Source organism: Erpetoichthys calabaricus, chromosome 16, assembly GCF_900747795.2.
Source record: "Erpetoichthys calabaricus chromosome 16, fErpCal1.3, whole genome shotgun sequence".
NCBI classification, from domain to species: domain Eukaryota; kingdom Metazoa; phylum Chordata; class Cladistia; order Polypteriformes; family Polypteridae; genus Erpetoichthys; species Erpetoichthys calabaricus.
Genome location: NC_041409.2, coordinates 10,338,032 through 10,355,141, shown reverse-complemented (window position 1 = coordinate 10,355,141; position 17,110 = coordinate 10,338,032). Strand labels below are relative to the sequence as shown.

The window sequence follows — 17,110 nt, the reverse complement described above, 5'->3', positions numbered from 1 at the left end:
AGGGTACAAAATAAAACATAATGATATGACAGAGAAAAATCAAGCAATACATAAAAAGACATAGAGTTCCAGTTAATGGTGGATAACTTTGTTTATTAACTAAATGATATATGTAAAAAATAAAATGCATTATTTGCGTGCTGATATGCCCTTTATTTAATAATAGATTTTGGTTTTAGACTTGAAAATGTTCATTTTTAGAAATCTTGCAGTAATAGAGGCAATCGGGAAGGAGGCAATGTTTTTCAAGTATAGGAGGGTTTTAAGTTGAAATTCCTTCTGTCTGAGGTCAGCAGCATCCTGAAAAAGATTGTTCTAAAGGTAAATACCAGCAGTTAAAACAGGATAGATAGCATTTAAAAATGAACTATCATATGTGATAGAGCATCCACTCCAAGACAAGCATAGTGCCTCAACAGACCTGATAAGAGAAATAAAATGTAAAATATTTAGTAGGGGTGAAACAAACCTAATCACTATAGGTAATTAAAAGGCGCTATAAAAATTCAAATCAACATTAGCAGAAATTCTAACAATTGTATATTAAGCTGAAATAATATGTCTCCTGCCTTGATTAAAATGCTGAGACCTGGGGAGGCTTCTCTTAAATTACTAGACAGATTATTCTGTGGTTTTTCTGCTCTGTAACTAAAGGTTCTGCATTCTTGGATTTTTAAGGAGGTCTGCATCTTGAGATCTCAGTCCATGGACTGGTGTATAGACACCAATAAGTTCTGTAAGATAAAGGAACTGAAAAATGTATGTCTGTATATGTATATCTTAGTATCTGGTCTAAACATTGGAGCCAATAAAGTGATTTAAGAGGTTGAATTACATGGTCATGATTCTTACTTCTAGTTATGATCATTTTTGCCATATTTTTAATTAACTTTATAGTGGTTGATGTATTAATTATAACCACTCTATTTAATAGTATTAACAAAAATACAGTAATCCCTCCTCCATCGCGGGGGTTGCGTTCCAGAGCCACCCGCGAAATAAGAAAATCCGCGAAGTAGAAACCATATGTTTATATGGTTATTTTTATATTGTCATGCTTGGGTCACAGATTTGCGCAGAAACACAGGAAGTTGTAGAGAGACAGGAACGTTATTCAAACACTGCAAACAAACATTTGTCTCTTTTTCATAAGTTTAAACTGTGCTCCATGACAAGACAAAGATGACAGTTCCGTCTCACAATTAAAAGAATGCAAACATATCTTCCTCTTCAAAGGAGTGCGCGTCAGGAGCAGATGTCAGAGAGATAGAGAAGAGCAAACAAATCAATAGGGCTGTTTGGCTTTTAAGTATGCGAAGCACCGCGGCACAAAGCTGTTGAAGGCGGCAGCTCACACCCCCTCCGTCAGTAGCAGAGAGAGAGAGAGACAGAGTTTGTTTTTCAATCAAAAATCAATACGTGCCCTTCGAGCTTTTAAGTATGCGAAGCACTGTGCAGCATGTCATTTCAGGAAGCAGCTGCACAAAAGATAGCAACGTGAAGATAATCTTTCAGCATTTTTAGACGAGCGTCCGTATCGTCTATGTGTGCGAACAGCCCCCCTGCTTAATCCCCCTATGTCAGGATCAGAGAAAGTCAGCGCAAGAGAGAGAGAAAAGTAAGTTGGGTTTCTTCTCAGCCATCTGTCAATAGCGTCCCTTGTATGAAATCAACTGGGCAAACCAACTGAGGAAGCATGTACCAGAAATTAAAAGACCCACTGTCCTCAGAAATCCGCGAACGAGCAAAAAATCCGCGATATATATTTAAATATGCTTACATATAAAATCCGCGATGGAGTGAAGCCGCGAAAGGCGAAGCGCGATATAGCGAGGGATCACTGTATATTTATTTACAGTATATAGGACATACTGTACATAAAAGCTTCACAAGGTGCTTTATAAAGAACAAAAACTACAATAAATATTGATACAAAAGATATATGGCAACAGTGAATTATACAGTAAGTGGTGTTACCCTGTTTTATTCCGTCATAATACAGCATTTTAACATTCACTGTATTCTAAAAGGAAATCAAGCTCTTCAGGAGAAAAAAACCTTTTCCATAGTTCAGTCTTCACTTTGCATAAATGACTTTTTCTTTAAGATGACTCTCAGCTATATTTTTCACTTAAACTAGTAATACATAGCTAAATCCCTAATGAAGTGCTTATTAAGGGTTTTTATTAATGCAAACAATATCAGAATAATAATTATTTGTTTATAAGTTAAAAAAAAGGTTATTTTAGTGGATCGTAAGACCTTCAATTGTAATGCAGTGCTGCAAACTACAAATTCACAATGCTTGAATTTTACCTTGTATGAATCTTTGACATGCATTTAATCTTCAACCCTCAAATATCTGTGCTTTCTAAAACCTGCTTTCTTCAGCTTTGAAGTATTGAAGTGTTCTTTGTAGATGTAGAATCTTGGAAAACTGCTTAATTTGTCTCAAGCACAATTGACTTTTGTCATGCTTTTTTCAGGCTGTTCAAAAAGTTTACTTACATCTCAACAACTACCGTAGATACTTGCCTATTAGTCGACCTCGCAGATAAGTCAAGTGTATTGTTTAAGCCGAAAATTATGAAATTTATTATGGTCCGCATATAAGTCGAGGGTAAAACTTTCATAATTATACCCAATGTACCTGGGCCCAGACTTTCAACATTTTAATCTTTGAAGAATTTTAGAAAGCCAAAATTAAAACTCCAAAAACATTTTTATTTATTTACTTACAGTTAGAATATTTCAAATAAATTTGTATTCAAGTCCCTCGCATATAATAAAGTGGCCCTAAGTGTCTTCTTCAAATCCTTCAAAGTCCGATTCTTTGTCATCAGAATGTCCGAATAAAATGTGAAAGTCTTCTTCCTTGACGTCGTCAGCATAAACATCCTCCTCTTCGCTGTCGTCATCTGTTGAATCATCTACTGCTGATTCTTTGTCTTCATAGATGGCATCATCTTCTGATCCATCCATAGCATTACTGATGCCGCATTTCAAGAACGACTTTTTGATCATTTCTGATGGAATTGAGTCCCAAGCTTCCTTTACCCATTTAGCTACTAAATCAATGTCTGGTTTCTTCAAATTCCCTCCTTTTGTTAATTTTACTTCTCCAGAACACATCCACTGCTGCCACATGCTGCGTACTCTGTTCTTGAATGGCTTGTTTAAACAAACATCTAATGGCTGGAGCATCGATGTCAGTCCGCCGGGAATAACAGCTAACGTAGTAGCCATTTTCCTGGCTTCATCCTTTATATCCTCTGATGTATGAGCGCGGAACATGTCCCACACCAAAAGTGACGGGCGTTTACTTTGCCCTGCTCCTGATCGCCTAGCCCACACATCTTGAAGCCACAATTTCGTTCCAGCCTCATTCATCCAGCCTTTGGGGTGTACACGAACAGTAATGCCTGCAGGAAATTTTATGTTCTTTGGGAACGACTTCCTCTTGAATATTATCGTTGGGCGTAGCTTTGTACCATCTGCCAAGCACAAGAGGACAACGGTGAAATGGGTTTTTTCATGGCCCGTTGACTTAATAAGTACGGTCTTCTCACCAATACCTGCTACAGTTCGATTCCCCGGCATATCAAATGTCATTGGCGTTTCATCCATGTTACCAATGTTACTGAGATCAAAGTCATGCCTTTGTCTTTGCTTGATAATAAATTTATGAAAGGAACTGACCTTTTCTTCTAGATCTTTTGGCAGCTTCTGTGCGATTTTTGTTCGCTGACGAAGGCACAGCCCATATCTGTTCATAAACCGCGTACACCAGCCAGCCGATGCCTGAAATTTCAACAAAGGCTTACCATCGATCGTTAAACACTTTTCTTCTTTTGCCAATTGAAGTGCCCGTAACCGAATGCTCGAACGAGTCACAATATATCCATTTTGCCTGCATTCTACAATCCAGTCATTCAAGTCCTTTTCCAGTCCACTGAAAGGCGAAAGTCCAAAACGCAATGCTTTTTTAGACTTTGGCATTGCTTGTAGAGAAGGCTTATTTTTTATCCAATCTCTTACAAGTTTTTCGCTAACGCAAAACTCTCTGCCAGCCACACAATTGTTGGTTTCCTCAGCACGCTGAATAACTTTCAGTTTGAACGATGCGGGATACGATGCTCTTGTCTTCTTTTCAGAATTCATTTTCGTACCGGTAAGAAGTTTAACTTAATATATTGATATATTTTATTAATAAACTGCAATTAAATATATGTAGGCTAATAATGCAGAGCATGTGGGGTCTCCAAGCTTCTTCCAGAAACAATTCAATGCAAATTTAATAAAGAGCTGCAAAATGTTGCGCCAAATGAATGTTGAGTGTATGTTGCCGGTTACCGCCATCTACTGGCAGCTAATGGTATTTTTGTTATCCAAAACCTGCAAAAGCTAATGCTCAAATTCAAGTACGGTATTTCACAGTTTAAAGAATTATTTAATGAAATTAGTGTTGCCCCGTGGATAAGTCGACTGTGTGTTTTTGAATGAATTTTAAGGCATAAATTTTTCGGCTTATACGCGAGTATCTACGGTATATTAAAACACAGCAGCAAAGTTCATGACAAGAACTAAGAAGTATAACCCTAAAACCCATGTGTTAAATTACTTCACTGGCTTCTAATTAAGAGCTAATTTTAAAATCCTACTTCTCACATAAATAGCTGCAAATGTTTTATCGCACAACCCAAACTAAAATAAATTAATTGGACCTACTGTATAAACCAGAGCTTATATTGTGATCTTGATCTTAATTTGGAGGCATACCTAAAAGGCAACAAACTCTATAATGATCTGCATAACAATATTAGAGAAGCCCCATCTGCCTCAGTATTTAAATCATCATAGTATTTAGTTGGCAGAGTGCTCTTCTTGTTGAGACGTGTCATATTGCTTTTTAATTAATTGTTTTCATTTCTCATTTTCATTCTCTTCAGTGTGTATATGGTGGCATTTGCTCTGCTTTGGAGTGGATTAATCATCACAAACAATTGACTGTTTTCAGATATTTTATTTTCAATTAGGGTTAGGGTTTGTCTATAGTGATCCATTTCAAAATGCAACTGACACAGAACAGGTAATATGTGGAATCTAAACTTTGTTCCCAGTTACACCTTTTAACAGAATAAAGTTTTTTTTTAGCGATTTCCATTTGCATTAGCTGTAGTTTTGGATTGCCCAGTGAGGTAGTTTCTTCTGCATTGCTTAGCCTCCTAATTTTACTCACAAATTTCATATTTTTTTGTATATGCATTATATTATCTTTCTGCCTTTATGGTTGAACATCTTTTTGTATTTATAGTACATGCTTTTTAGCCAAACTATATTTGTAATTACTGCATAGCATACTGAGATCTTAAGTAGAAGTGTGTTTAATTAAAATAAATTAAAACTAAAGGTTTGTAAATTTAAAATATATTTGTGTACTGTATGTTAATCATCTTGTATAGGTATTTACATTATTAGGCAATGTGAGATTTCTCATTACTTAATTAAAATGTACAACTGTGGACCATTGACTTCCATTATAAAATTGTAAGGCCTATATTTTAAGGTTTTGAACAGTAAAATAGTTAGAATGAGAATTGTGAATTTCTTTTGCATGTAACCTTTTTCAGAGTGTGGTGCTTTTCTTATTTCATATACTGGTTATTGAAAAAACTATTGATGATGGTTATGGCAAGGTCAGATTTGTCAAAATATTACCTAGTATTTTTTTAATTGCACTATATACTGTAACTAAAATTATTTAAATTCTGTTGGTAGTATTTTGTTTCACTAAAGTGCTTGTGTCCTAGCTTGTAGTTGTCAGTTTCTTTATGAGAAAGAATCTGGTCTAAAATATAAAGGGATTAATCTTTCTTAGCCTATATATCTACAGAGTTTATTTTGGTATTCATTAGACTTCTTCATTCTTTTTACAAGGTCTCCGTAAAACCTACTTTTGGGGACCTGTAAAGAATGACTTAAAGTGCTCATGATTTTAACTCGTGATTTGCTCGGCACAAAGGTCACTCTGTTACAGAATATTTTAGTGTTTTTTTTTTTTTATCTTTATTTCTGCTTTCAGTTAAAACAGTTGTTTATTAAAAATGTTTCAAGAAATCCATTTTTTTACTCAAATCATTTATTTCTGACATATTGAAACATTACTTATAGGCTTTGAGGAAACGTGAAGCAAAACTCAGCGAAACTGAAGATATAATGAAGGGCAGACTTTATAAATCAGAAAGTGAAAAGAGCCAGGTAAATGCTATGGATTTTATATAGTGTTTCTATTAGTAATTAACATATCACAGACATTTTCATTGGCATTTGTACAACTATTTTGATAATGATGGCTCAGTAACACCAGACCAATATTTAATTTAACAAAAAAGTACTTATATAATTAAACAAGGCACTTGAATATCAAACATAGTTAAGAGAGGAAAGTGGGTGTCAAGAAGAAACATGAACATTCTTCTTGGCAACCTGAATATCTTTAGCAACCATTCTGATTGCTGCTGGAAAGAAGCTGTTATAAAAGCGTGTGGTGTGTGTAATAAAACTTACTGATCTCCTGTAGCAGATCACATTGGGAAAAATGCAGTAGAGTTATGTGTTTGTCATTTAATTCACCATATTTTATTATTTTACCTTTGCTCCCTTATTTGTATCCAAATACTGACAGTTGACAATGAGCAGTGCAGCTACCTCAGTCTCCTGTTCCTTTGTGTGCTAATTAGTAACTGAAAGCTCAAACATGACCTTGACCTTGACAAGGAACTGGTGGTGGATTTTAGGAGGACCAGGCCCCTAATGGACCCCGTGATCATCAGAGGTGACTGTGTGCAGAGGGTGCAGACCTATAAATACCTGGGAGTGCAGCTGGATGATAAATTGGACTGGACTGCCAATACTGATGCTCTGTGTAAGAAAGGACAGAGCCGGCTATACTTCCTTAGAAGGCTGGCGTTTTTCAGCATCTACAATAAGATGCTGCAGATGTTCTATCAGACGGTTGTGGCGAGCGCCCTCTTCTACGTGGTGGTGCGCTGGGGAGGCAGCATAAAGAAGAGGGACGCCTCATGCCTGGACAAACTGGTGAGGAAGGCAGGCTCTATTATAGGCACGGAGCTGGACAGTTTGACATTCGTGGCAGAGCGACGGGCGCTGAGCAGGCTCTTGTCAATAATGGAGAATCCATTGCATCCACTGAACAGTATCATCTCCAGACAGAGGAGCAGCTTCAGCAACAGACTGCTGTCAATGTCCTGCTCCACTGACAGACTGAGGAGATCGTTCCTCCCCCACACTATGCGACTGTTCAATTCAATTTACCCGGGGGGTAAACGTTAACATTATACAAAGTTATTGTCTGTCTGTATACCTGCATTGTTATCACTCTTTAATTTAATATTTTCATTATCAGTATGCTGCTGCTGGAGTATGTGAATTTCCCCTTGGGATTAATAAAGTATCTATCTATCTATCTATCTATCTATCTATCTATCTATCTATCTATCTATCTATCTATCTATCTATCTATCTATCTATCTATCTATCTATCTATCTATCTATCTATCTATCTATCTATCTATCTATCTATCTATTAAAGAGGCAGATAAAGAAAATATTCACATCAGTATAACATACACAAATGCTTGTTAAACATTTAGAAAACCCATTCTGTTATTTCTAGATTGACATAAATGAAGAAACTGGCTTGCTTAATGATGGTATGAATCCATTTAAAAGCAAAAGAAGGGTGGGATGAACACCTGCAGCTACAGTGGTCCACAGGACTTAATTTGAGAACAACTAGCTTAGAGCAATGGGCATTTAATGGCTGAACTATATTCTTATGTTGTAATGCATATATCTGACAGTTTTATAAAAGAAAAAAAATCACAGTACTTGTACACCCCGGTCATGTAACCTTTGCTGATTAGACAGGAGATTACAATCAAAATTCAGTCATGAAGGTTTTAATCAAAACATTATGTTCATGTCTCAGCAGAGAACTTCCAACGATGGTTTATAGATTGTTTTAATCAGGCTGGTTGTGTATCCTCAGCCATTGACAAACTGACTGACACACAACACATATGTAACACCATTGTGTGTGTATGTCAGATATTTTGTTGGAAAGGGGCTTCTACAAAGCACTAAATACTTAAATAAATGAGAAATTTCAGTATTTGATTTTTAGTAAATTTGCAAATATTTCTGAAAACATTCTTTCACTTTCACTTAGATTGATAGGCAAATATGCAAGTGTATCCATTTAAAACTAAATTAAATCTATAATTACATGTGCAGAAAGTAAAAAGTCTCAATACACCACTGTATGCATGTGTGTATAATATAATATAAAATAATACAATGTAATATATGGGGGTTGTACTGAAAATAATGCCTGTCCGGTAATAACACCTATAGTAACAACACGATACATGTGCCACTATCTACAGTACATGTGTAGAATAATTCCTTGTGTACAACATGCTGCTGTTCAAAGTAGTCTCCACCATCAGTGATGCATTTGCGCCACCTTTGAGCCCACTTGTCAAATATTTTTTTTTTTCCATGTGGGAGCAGCTTCCCCTTGCTTCCCACCTTTACAGCACAGTTCTCCAGCACACTACTCACAGTCCTTTTCTTCTCTTCTCTCTTTGCCCTTTTCTTGCCGCCACTCCTTCTCCAGCAAACTTTCTCTTCTTCCACCTGACTCTGGCTCCCGGAGCAGTGGCTGATGACTTCTTTTATAAGGCAACCGGAAATACTCCAGGTGTTCGTCGACCAAGTTCCAGCAGCACTTCCAGGTGTGGCAGAAGAGCTGTAACCCAGGGCTCTAACAACGTCCAAGCATCTACTGGCAGGGGCCATGGGCCCCAGCAAGGTGGAGCTTTCAACCTCAAGCCAGGGGGACTGCCCCCTAGTGTCCTGGGGAAGATAATGCCCTGAACACAGTCTGTCCCCTGGTCCTTCTGTTAAAGGGGCGTCCATCACAATATATACATACAGTAAATCCTCGATTATCCGTTAGGGGTCATGACCAAGGCCATGATGGGTAAGAGAAGAGACGGATAAAAGAACAGTTACTTTAAAAATGATTCACAGCAGATTAGTTTAGTGAATAGTTTTATTTAATTACAAAACAAAACTATATTAACAAAATATAATTTTAACGAATTTAATTAATTCATATATATTGTAATGGCCAGCATAATAAGTAAATACAACTCAGAGGTACTGGAGTTTTCTATGTTTTACTTGGACTCTTTGTTCTGTAACGAATGGTGCCCTGTCTTAAACGCCATTTTCTGGGTTACGGAGCACACCTCCAAAGCAACAAAAGACAGCTTTCCCTATCAATAAGTTGCTCTCCTGCCACTTACACTCTTTTTTTTCTCTATATCGCAAACACTCCTGATTATTGTCTCCTGACTCCCTACTCAAAACTTCCTAATGCCGCACGTTCCTTTTTCTTCTAGCTTCTCCTGTCACTCATCTCCTATGAGCTGTCAACCCCTTGCAGAAAAGAAGCCCTTCACCCAGTCCTATCACTTACAGCATTCATTTCACTCTTTCTGCTCCCTTTTACAGTGCGTCACAAGCTGCATGTATGTTACAATATATTAACAAAACATAATACAACAGAATTTAAAAAGAAAATTATTATACACAAGAATATTAACATTAATATAGAATAACATTACTGTCAGTTGTTTACATTTTCAACATATGTTTCAATTTTTATCTGCATCTTCTTCATTCGGCTGCTCCTGATAGGGTTTTCCACAGCAGATCATCTTTTTCCATATCTTTCTGTCCTCTGCATCTTGTTCTGTTACACCCTTCACCTACATGTCCTCTCTCACCACATCCATAAACCTTCTCTTAGGCCTTCTTCTTTTCTTCTTGCCAGGCAGCTATTTCCTTAGCATCCTTTTCCCAATATACCCAACATCTCTCCTTTACACATGTCTAAACCAATGCAGTATCACCCCTCTGACTTTGACTCCAAACCGTCCAACCTGAGCTGACCCTCTAATGTACTCATTTCTAATCCTGTCCATCCTCGTCACACCCAGTGCAAATCTTGGCATCTTTAACTCTGCCACCTCCAGCTCTGTCCTCCTTTTTTTGCCACTGTCTCCAACCAATATAACATAGCTGGTCTCACTACCATAATGTAGACCTTCCCTTTCACTCTTGCTGATACCTGTCTGTCACAAATTACTCCTGACACTCTTCTCCATCCATTCCACCCTGCCTGCACTCTCTTTTTCACCTCTGTTCCACAATTCCGGTTACTCTGTACTGTTGATCCCAAGTATTTAAACTCATCCACCTTTGCCTCTACTCTCTGCATCCTCACCATTCCACTGACCTCCTTCTCATTTACCCAGATGTATTCTGTCTTGTTCCCACTGATCTTGATTCCTCTCCCCTCTATAACATATCTCCACCTCTCCAGGGTCTCCTCAACCTGCTCCCTACTATCGCTACAGATCACAATGCCATTAGCAAACATCACAGTCCACGGGGACTCCTGTTTAATCTAGTCTGTCAACCTGTCCATCACCATTGCAAATAAGAAAGGGCTTAGAGCCGATCCCTGATGTAATCCCACCTCCACGTTGAATACATCCATCACACTTCTCTCGTACATATCCTGTACAACTCTTACATACTTCTCTAGTTCTCCCGACTTTCTCATATGATACTACAACTCCTCTCAAGTCACTCTGTCATGTGCTTTTTCCAGGTCAACAAAGACACAATGCAACTCCTTCTGGTCTTCTCTATGCTTCTTCATCAACCCCCTCAGAGCAAACATCATATCTGTGGTGCTCTTTCCTAGCATGAAACCATTCTGCTGTTCACTAATCATCACCTCGCTTCTTAACCGAGCTTCCACTACTCTTTCCCATAACTTCATTCTGTAGCTCATTAATTTTATCCCCCTGTAATTACTACAGCTCTGCAGATCCCCTTTAATCTTAAAAACTGGTACAAATACACATCTCCACTTCTCTGGCATCCTCTCACTTTTCAAGATTCCATTAAACAATCTGGTCAAAAACTCCACTGCCATCTGTCTTAAACACCTCCATGCTTCCACAGGTATGTCATCTGGACCAATGACCTTTCCATCCTTCATCCTCTTTATAGCTGTCCTTACTTCCTCCTTGCTAATCTGTTGCACTTCCTGATTCACTATCTCCACATCATCCAACCTTCTCTCTCTCTCTCTCATTCTCTCCATTCATCAGCCTCTCAAAGTACTCTTTCCATCTGCTCAATGCACCCTCCTTGCTTGTTAGTACATTTCCATCTTTATTCTTTATTGCCCTAGCCTGCTGCACATCTTCCTCAGCTTGGTCCCTCTGCCTAGCCAGTTGGTACAGGTCCTTTTCTTCCTTCTTAGTGTCCAACCTTTCATACAACTCATCACATGCCTTTTCTTTTGCCTTCGCCACCTCTCTCTTCACCTTATGCCTTATCTCCTTGTACTCTTGTCTACGTTCTGCATCTCTCTGACTATCCCATTTCTTCTTCACCAACCTCTTCCTCTATATACTCTCCTGTACTTCCCCATTCCACCACCAGGTTTCGTTTTCCTCCTTCCTCTGTCCAGATGTCACACCAAGCACCCTTCTTGCTGTCACCCTTACTACATCTGCTGTAGTTGCCCAGCTATCTGGCAGCTCTTCACCGCCATCCAGTGCCTGTCTTACCTCCTCCCTAAACTTAACCTTACAGTCTTCCTTTTTCAACTTCCACCATTTGATCCTTGGCTCTGACCTCACTCCCCTCCTCTTCTTAATCTCCAATGTCGTGTTCCTCCCTCTTCTTAAAATACATATTCACCACAGCCATGTCCATCCTTTTCATAAAATTCACTATCATCTAACCTTCTTCATTTCTCTCCTTGACACCATACCTACCCATCACCTCCTCATCCCCTCTGCTCCCTTCACCAACATGTCCATTGAAATCCTTTCCAATCACCACTCTCTATCCCTTAGGTACACTGACTACCACTTCATCCAACTCACTCCAGAAATCTTTTTTCTCATCCATCGCACACTCAACTTGCGAGGCGTATTCACTAACAAAATTCATCATCACACCTTCAATTTCTAGCTTCAAAATAATCACTCAATCATCAATTCCATTTTGTCAGCATTACACTTCATATTGTTCACTGTTCTTCCTTCTCCGTAAATTGAAGCAATACTTGAAACACCTCCGCCATTTCATAAATGTTTAATAATTTCCATTTTTGTGACAATTCCAACACTACATGCATATATTTATCTGCCAGAACAATGTATAGTAGATTAATGATAATAAAAGAGAATAGTTACAAAACATTATTAAAACTGAAGGTACATGGCTGTGGTGCCAGGGACGAGCTGGATGCGCTAGCACAAGGGAAAGTTGTTCCAATGTGCAAATTTTGCAGCTTACTGCATGGCAGTAGGAGTACAGAAATAGGTAGGCAGAGGTGTGCACAATGGTTTTAATTTATTTTTTGTCTGTGATGATTAATGGAATGTGATGGCTGAGTGATGGATAATTAAGGTTTTACTCTGTGCGTGTGTATAAATATTTATATACATTAAATATATAAAATATACAGTATATACAGTATATATAGTATTATTAGAATATATATATATTATATTATTTATATAAAATTATTTATTTTAAATGTATCAAATTTTTGTATCAGTTTATGATCGGTTCCACTCGAGGAAATAACAAGGTGCCCTTAAACTCCAGAATGACGTGAAAGATGTTCGGAATGGACTGGGTATAATTATGGGACTCAAACAATCCAGAGCTCAGTTGCTAGAAGAAGATGCGGACAAAGCTAACACCCTGAACCAATTTTTAATAGCTGTTCCCTTCCACTGCCACCTTCTTCCAATGATCAGTCTTCCCACACCATCCCTACTACCTCAACAACTCCTACCATGTTATCTGGAATGGTCAGTGACAAGTCCACCTCTGACCATCCGGGTGGACTGTCCATAACTAAAGACCAAGTAAGGAGACAACTGAGGAAGCAATACACAGGAAAAGCTGCAGTACTAGACAGAGTCATTTTTCAAGTTCTTAAGGCCTATACTGACCAATTTTGTGGTGCTCTCCGTTACCTCTTCAGTCTATCCCTAAAGCTTCAGAAAGTGCCACTGCTGTGTAACACAACAATCATTGTTCCTGTTTCAAAGAAGGCAGACACCCCTTCACCTAATGACTACAGACCAGTGGCATTACGTCTCACCAACCTTTGAGAGACTGGTCATGGACTATAAGAGTCCTCTTGTGGTAGACCACATGGACCCACTACAGTTCGCCTATTAGACAAAGATTGGAGTGGAGGATGCAATTACCTATCTGCTCCACAAGGCTTATTCTCATCAGGACAAAGCTGGCAGTACTGTGATGATTATGTTTTTGATATCTCCAGCCCCTTCCGTACTATCCTGCCATTCTTGTTAAGGGGTAAACTCAGAGATACTCAGGTAGATGAGTCCTGGATAATGGACTATCATTTGGGCAGACCTCAGTTTTAAGACTGAAGGAATGTGTTCCTGATACAGGTGTTATGACCTCACAGGCATTACTGGAGCACCACAAGTAACAGTTCTGTCTCCTTTTCTCTTCACTCTGTACATCTTCGACAACAAATATATCATCAAGTCATGTCACTTGCGGAAAATAAACTACACTTATGAGGTGGAGAATTTTGTTTGTTAGTGCAAAGAGAACTGTCTGCATCTTAAACCAAGGAACTGGTCATTGACTTTTGCTGCACCAAAGAGCCTCTGTCTGGTCACTATTCAAGGAGTGGATATAAAGGTGGTCCACTTCTACAAGTACTTGGAGGGTCCACATAAATAACAGATTGGACTCATCTTGGAACACAGAGGAACTATATAAGAAAGGGCACAGCACACTGTTTTTCCTTAGGAGACCGTGCACCTTTTATTTGGGAAGTAACATCCTTCACATCTTCTACAACTATATGATGGCCAATGAGACTTTTCTATGCTGTCTTGTGCTGGGCTGGTAACAACACTTCAAGACAGGCCCACCGAATCAACAAGCTAATTAAAAGGGAAAGCTCAGTTATAGGATTAACTCTAGACCCCTGAAGATAGTAGCAAAGGAGAGAATTAAAACAAAATTGAATGTCATTATGAACAATGCTGCACATCCTCTCTCTGACACATGACACTGAGGACTTTCAGCCAATAAATTATTCCTCAGAAGTGTGTCAACACACGCTACTGTGGCTCTTTTATATTAACAACAATATGTTCTGCATAATGCCTCGCTCAGACTGTGAAAGCCAAGTTTTCTTTCTCTTTAATTTTCTTGCTTTATAGTCATTCTATCCATCCATCCATCCATTTTCCAACCCACTGAATCCGAACACAGGGTCATGGGGGTCTGCTGGAGCCAATCCCAGCCAACACAGGGCACAAGGCAGGAACCAATCCTGGGCAGGGTGCCAACCCACTGCAGGACACACACAAACACACCCACACTAGGGCCAATTTAGGATCGCCAATCCACCTAACCTGCATGTCTTTGGACTGTGGGAGGAAACCGGAGCGCCCGGAGGAAACCCACGCAGACACAGGGAGAATATGCAAACTCCACGCAGGGAGGACACGGGAAGCAAACCCGGGTTTCCTAACTGTGAGGCAGCAGTGCTACCACTGCGCCACCGTGCCGCCCTATCTATCCATCTATCAATCTATCATATAGTGCCTTTCATATCTATCTATCTATCTATCTATCTATCTATCTATCTATCTATCTATCTATCTATCTATCTATCTATCTATCTATCTATCTATCATCATCTTCTGTAAAATGCCAAATTCCCTAGGGAAAATTAAATACATTAATAAAAGCTATGTTAATTAATTTCCTAGTTAGGAGCTGATACTACTATACTTTTCAAAAGAATTTATAAACTCTTCTTTCTAAGTGGATGAAATGCAACACCTGGAGACACTATGAATTCTTGATACATTTTAGTATTTAGCTCACTCTGATGAACTAGCTTGAGAATTTATGGTCATGGTGGTCACATTCTTTATATAATATTTCCTAAACTTTGTCCATTCGATTTTAAATATGACAAGATAAAATATATTAAGTAGAATAAATAGCTGACAGTTCTTTTGTATATTGATGGAAGTGTTACTATTATTTACCCATACACTAGGTTTTACTGTTTTTAAAGCAGTTATTTGTTTTGCAATGTTAAGATTGAACAAGAATTAGAAAGAACTCGGAGAAAGTTGGATCAAGCAGAAGGTGGAAGGGGCACACTTCTTCAGCAGGTAAGTGATGCTTACTGTGTAAGAAGAGTGTAAATAAAACGGAGAATGTGTGTCATTAGATATGAGGTAATCCTTTTAACAGTGAACTAAAATATATTAAGCCATCTTCTATTTTCAAATACGGTATAAGTGCCTTGAATTTTTATGAAATAAATTAGCATATTTTTTTTTCAAATCACATACATTTTTTTAAAGCTCTTATCAAAATACAATAAAATGATTAAAATTTAAATAATAAAATTTCAAGGTTTTTTTTTTTTTTTAATATTCATCCCTTGGTGAATATTTGTTGAATCCCCTATGTGAGATTTTGCAAACTGCTGTGGAGCGAAAAATATGTATTTTTCTTAGCTTTTGGTTTTCCTTAATGACCTCCATTAGTGAAGTCCCTTCTAATGCACTAGTATGGAGTTTATTTATGCATTAACATCATATTGCATTCTTTCAGTTTTATAATGGCCTCTTTATGTAGTTCCCTGTTTGTGTTTAGCAACCAAGTTTAGAAGAATGGTTAGATGTAAACAGTGAATGTTAGAATATCAACAAATAGATAGCATATTGAGATAAAAAATGTAAATGTTCTTATTTCTGTACATGTTTTTGGTATGGAGGCATGATATTGTAGTCCAACATTCTTTGTTAGAATTACATTATCTGGTTGTTGTCTTCTTGTTGTTTATACATTCTTATTGTGTCTGTGTTAGGTTTCCAGCATCACCAGAAATATACATATTAGACTGACTGGTGATTCCACATTGTTCTCAGTATGGGTATATACAGTACATGAGTGTGCTCTACAGTGAACTAGTGCGCTATCCAGAGCTTTTTCTTTCTTTGCTTCCACTATTGCCAGGATAGGCTTTTGGCCCCACAGCCCTGATTTAGGCTAAGAAAACTAAGTTATATTTAGACTTGCAGCTACCAAGAATATATATACTTTTTGATTAGACGATTTTTGTTTTTCTTTTATATATATTATTAAAAGTTTTTCACATTTTCCATTTTAATTGAAGTAGTGAGACAAGATTTAGGGCTTATTAAGTAGAAATCCTAATTTAATATATTTCACATACAAGACTTGAGACAACAAAATAGTGTTAAGGGCTGAATACTTTTCAAGACACTTTAGAGAATTTATATAAGTATATATCTGAACAATATGGTTCATATTATTGCACTCTTTACAGTTTTATTAGTTATTTTTTTCTGAAATATTTTATGATTCTTAGTATATTGTTCTGTTTTTATCATGGAAATTAGAATTATTAGTAGTGTAAATAAAGGAATATGACCCCTTTTTTCAGGAAAATATTTAATGTAAAAATTAAAACAAAAATCAGCTAATCCTAAAAATGGAATGAAATCACTTTAAATTTGTCATCATTGGATAAATGTGACATGAAGAAGGCAAAGGCGGGAGTGTATCTAATGCTTGAAAGTGTACACCAGTTTTTTGTTTTCTGTATAAAGAATACTTTAGCGTGCAGTGGAATTTTTGAACATACAAGAGAAATTATTTATTTTATTATACAATATTTTTTCTGTATAAGGTTTTGTACTGTGGCGGCTTAATGACATAGTTGCTAGTATAGCATTTCTATTATGATATTTTAACACATAAAATAATTAAACTGAGAAGTTGTGAATTAGTCTACTTTAGAGATCTAATCTATTAATGTGTCATTAGTTGAAAGTGCAATCTATATAACTTTTATTTTTTCAAAGCTTTTTTTGAT

The 17,110-nt window shown here is 37.5% G+C and overlaps 1 protein-coding gene across 3 annotated transcripts in view; it reads left to right on the top strand.

Moving 5' to 3' along the window:
• Positions 1–17,110, top strand: part of LOC114666582 (centrosomal protein of 128 kDa-like) — a 218,452-nt gene that overhangs the window by 36,541 nt on the left and 164,801 nt on the right. For all 3 annotated transcript variants that reach the window (XM_028821489.2, XM_051920153.1, XM_028821491.2), the window contains 2 exons: positions 6,172–6,258; positions 15,300–15,374. In XM_028821489.2, the coding sequence (XP_028677322.2) occupies positions 6,172–6,258; positions 15,300–15,374 (162 nt within the window). The remainder of the gene's footprint in view (positions 1–6,171; positions 6,259–15,299; positions 15,375–17,110) is intronic.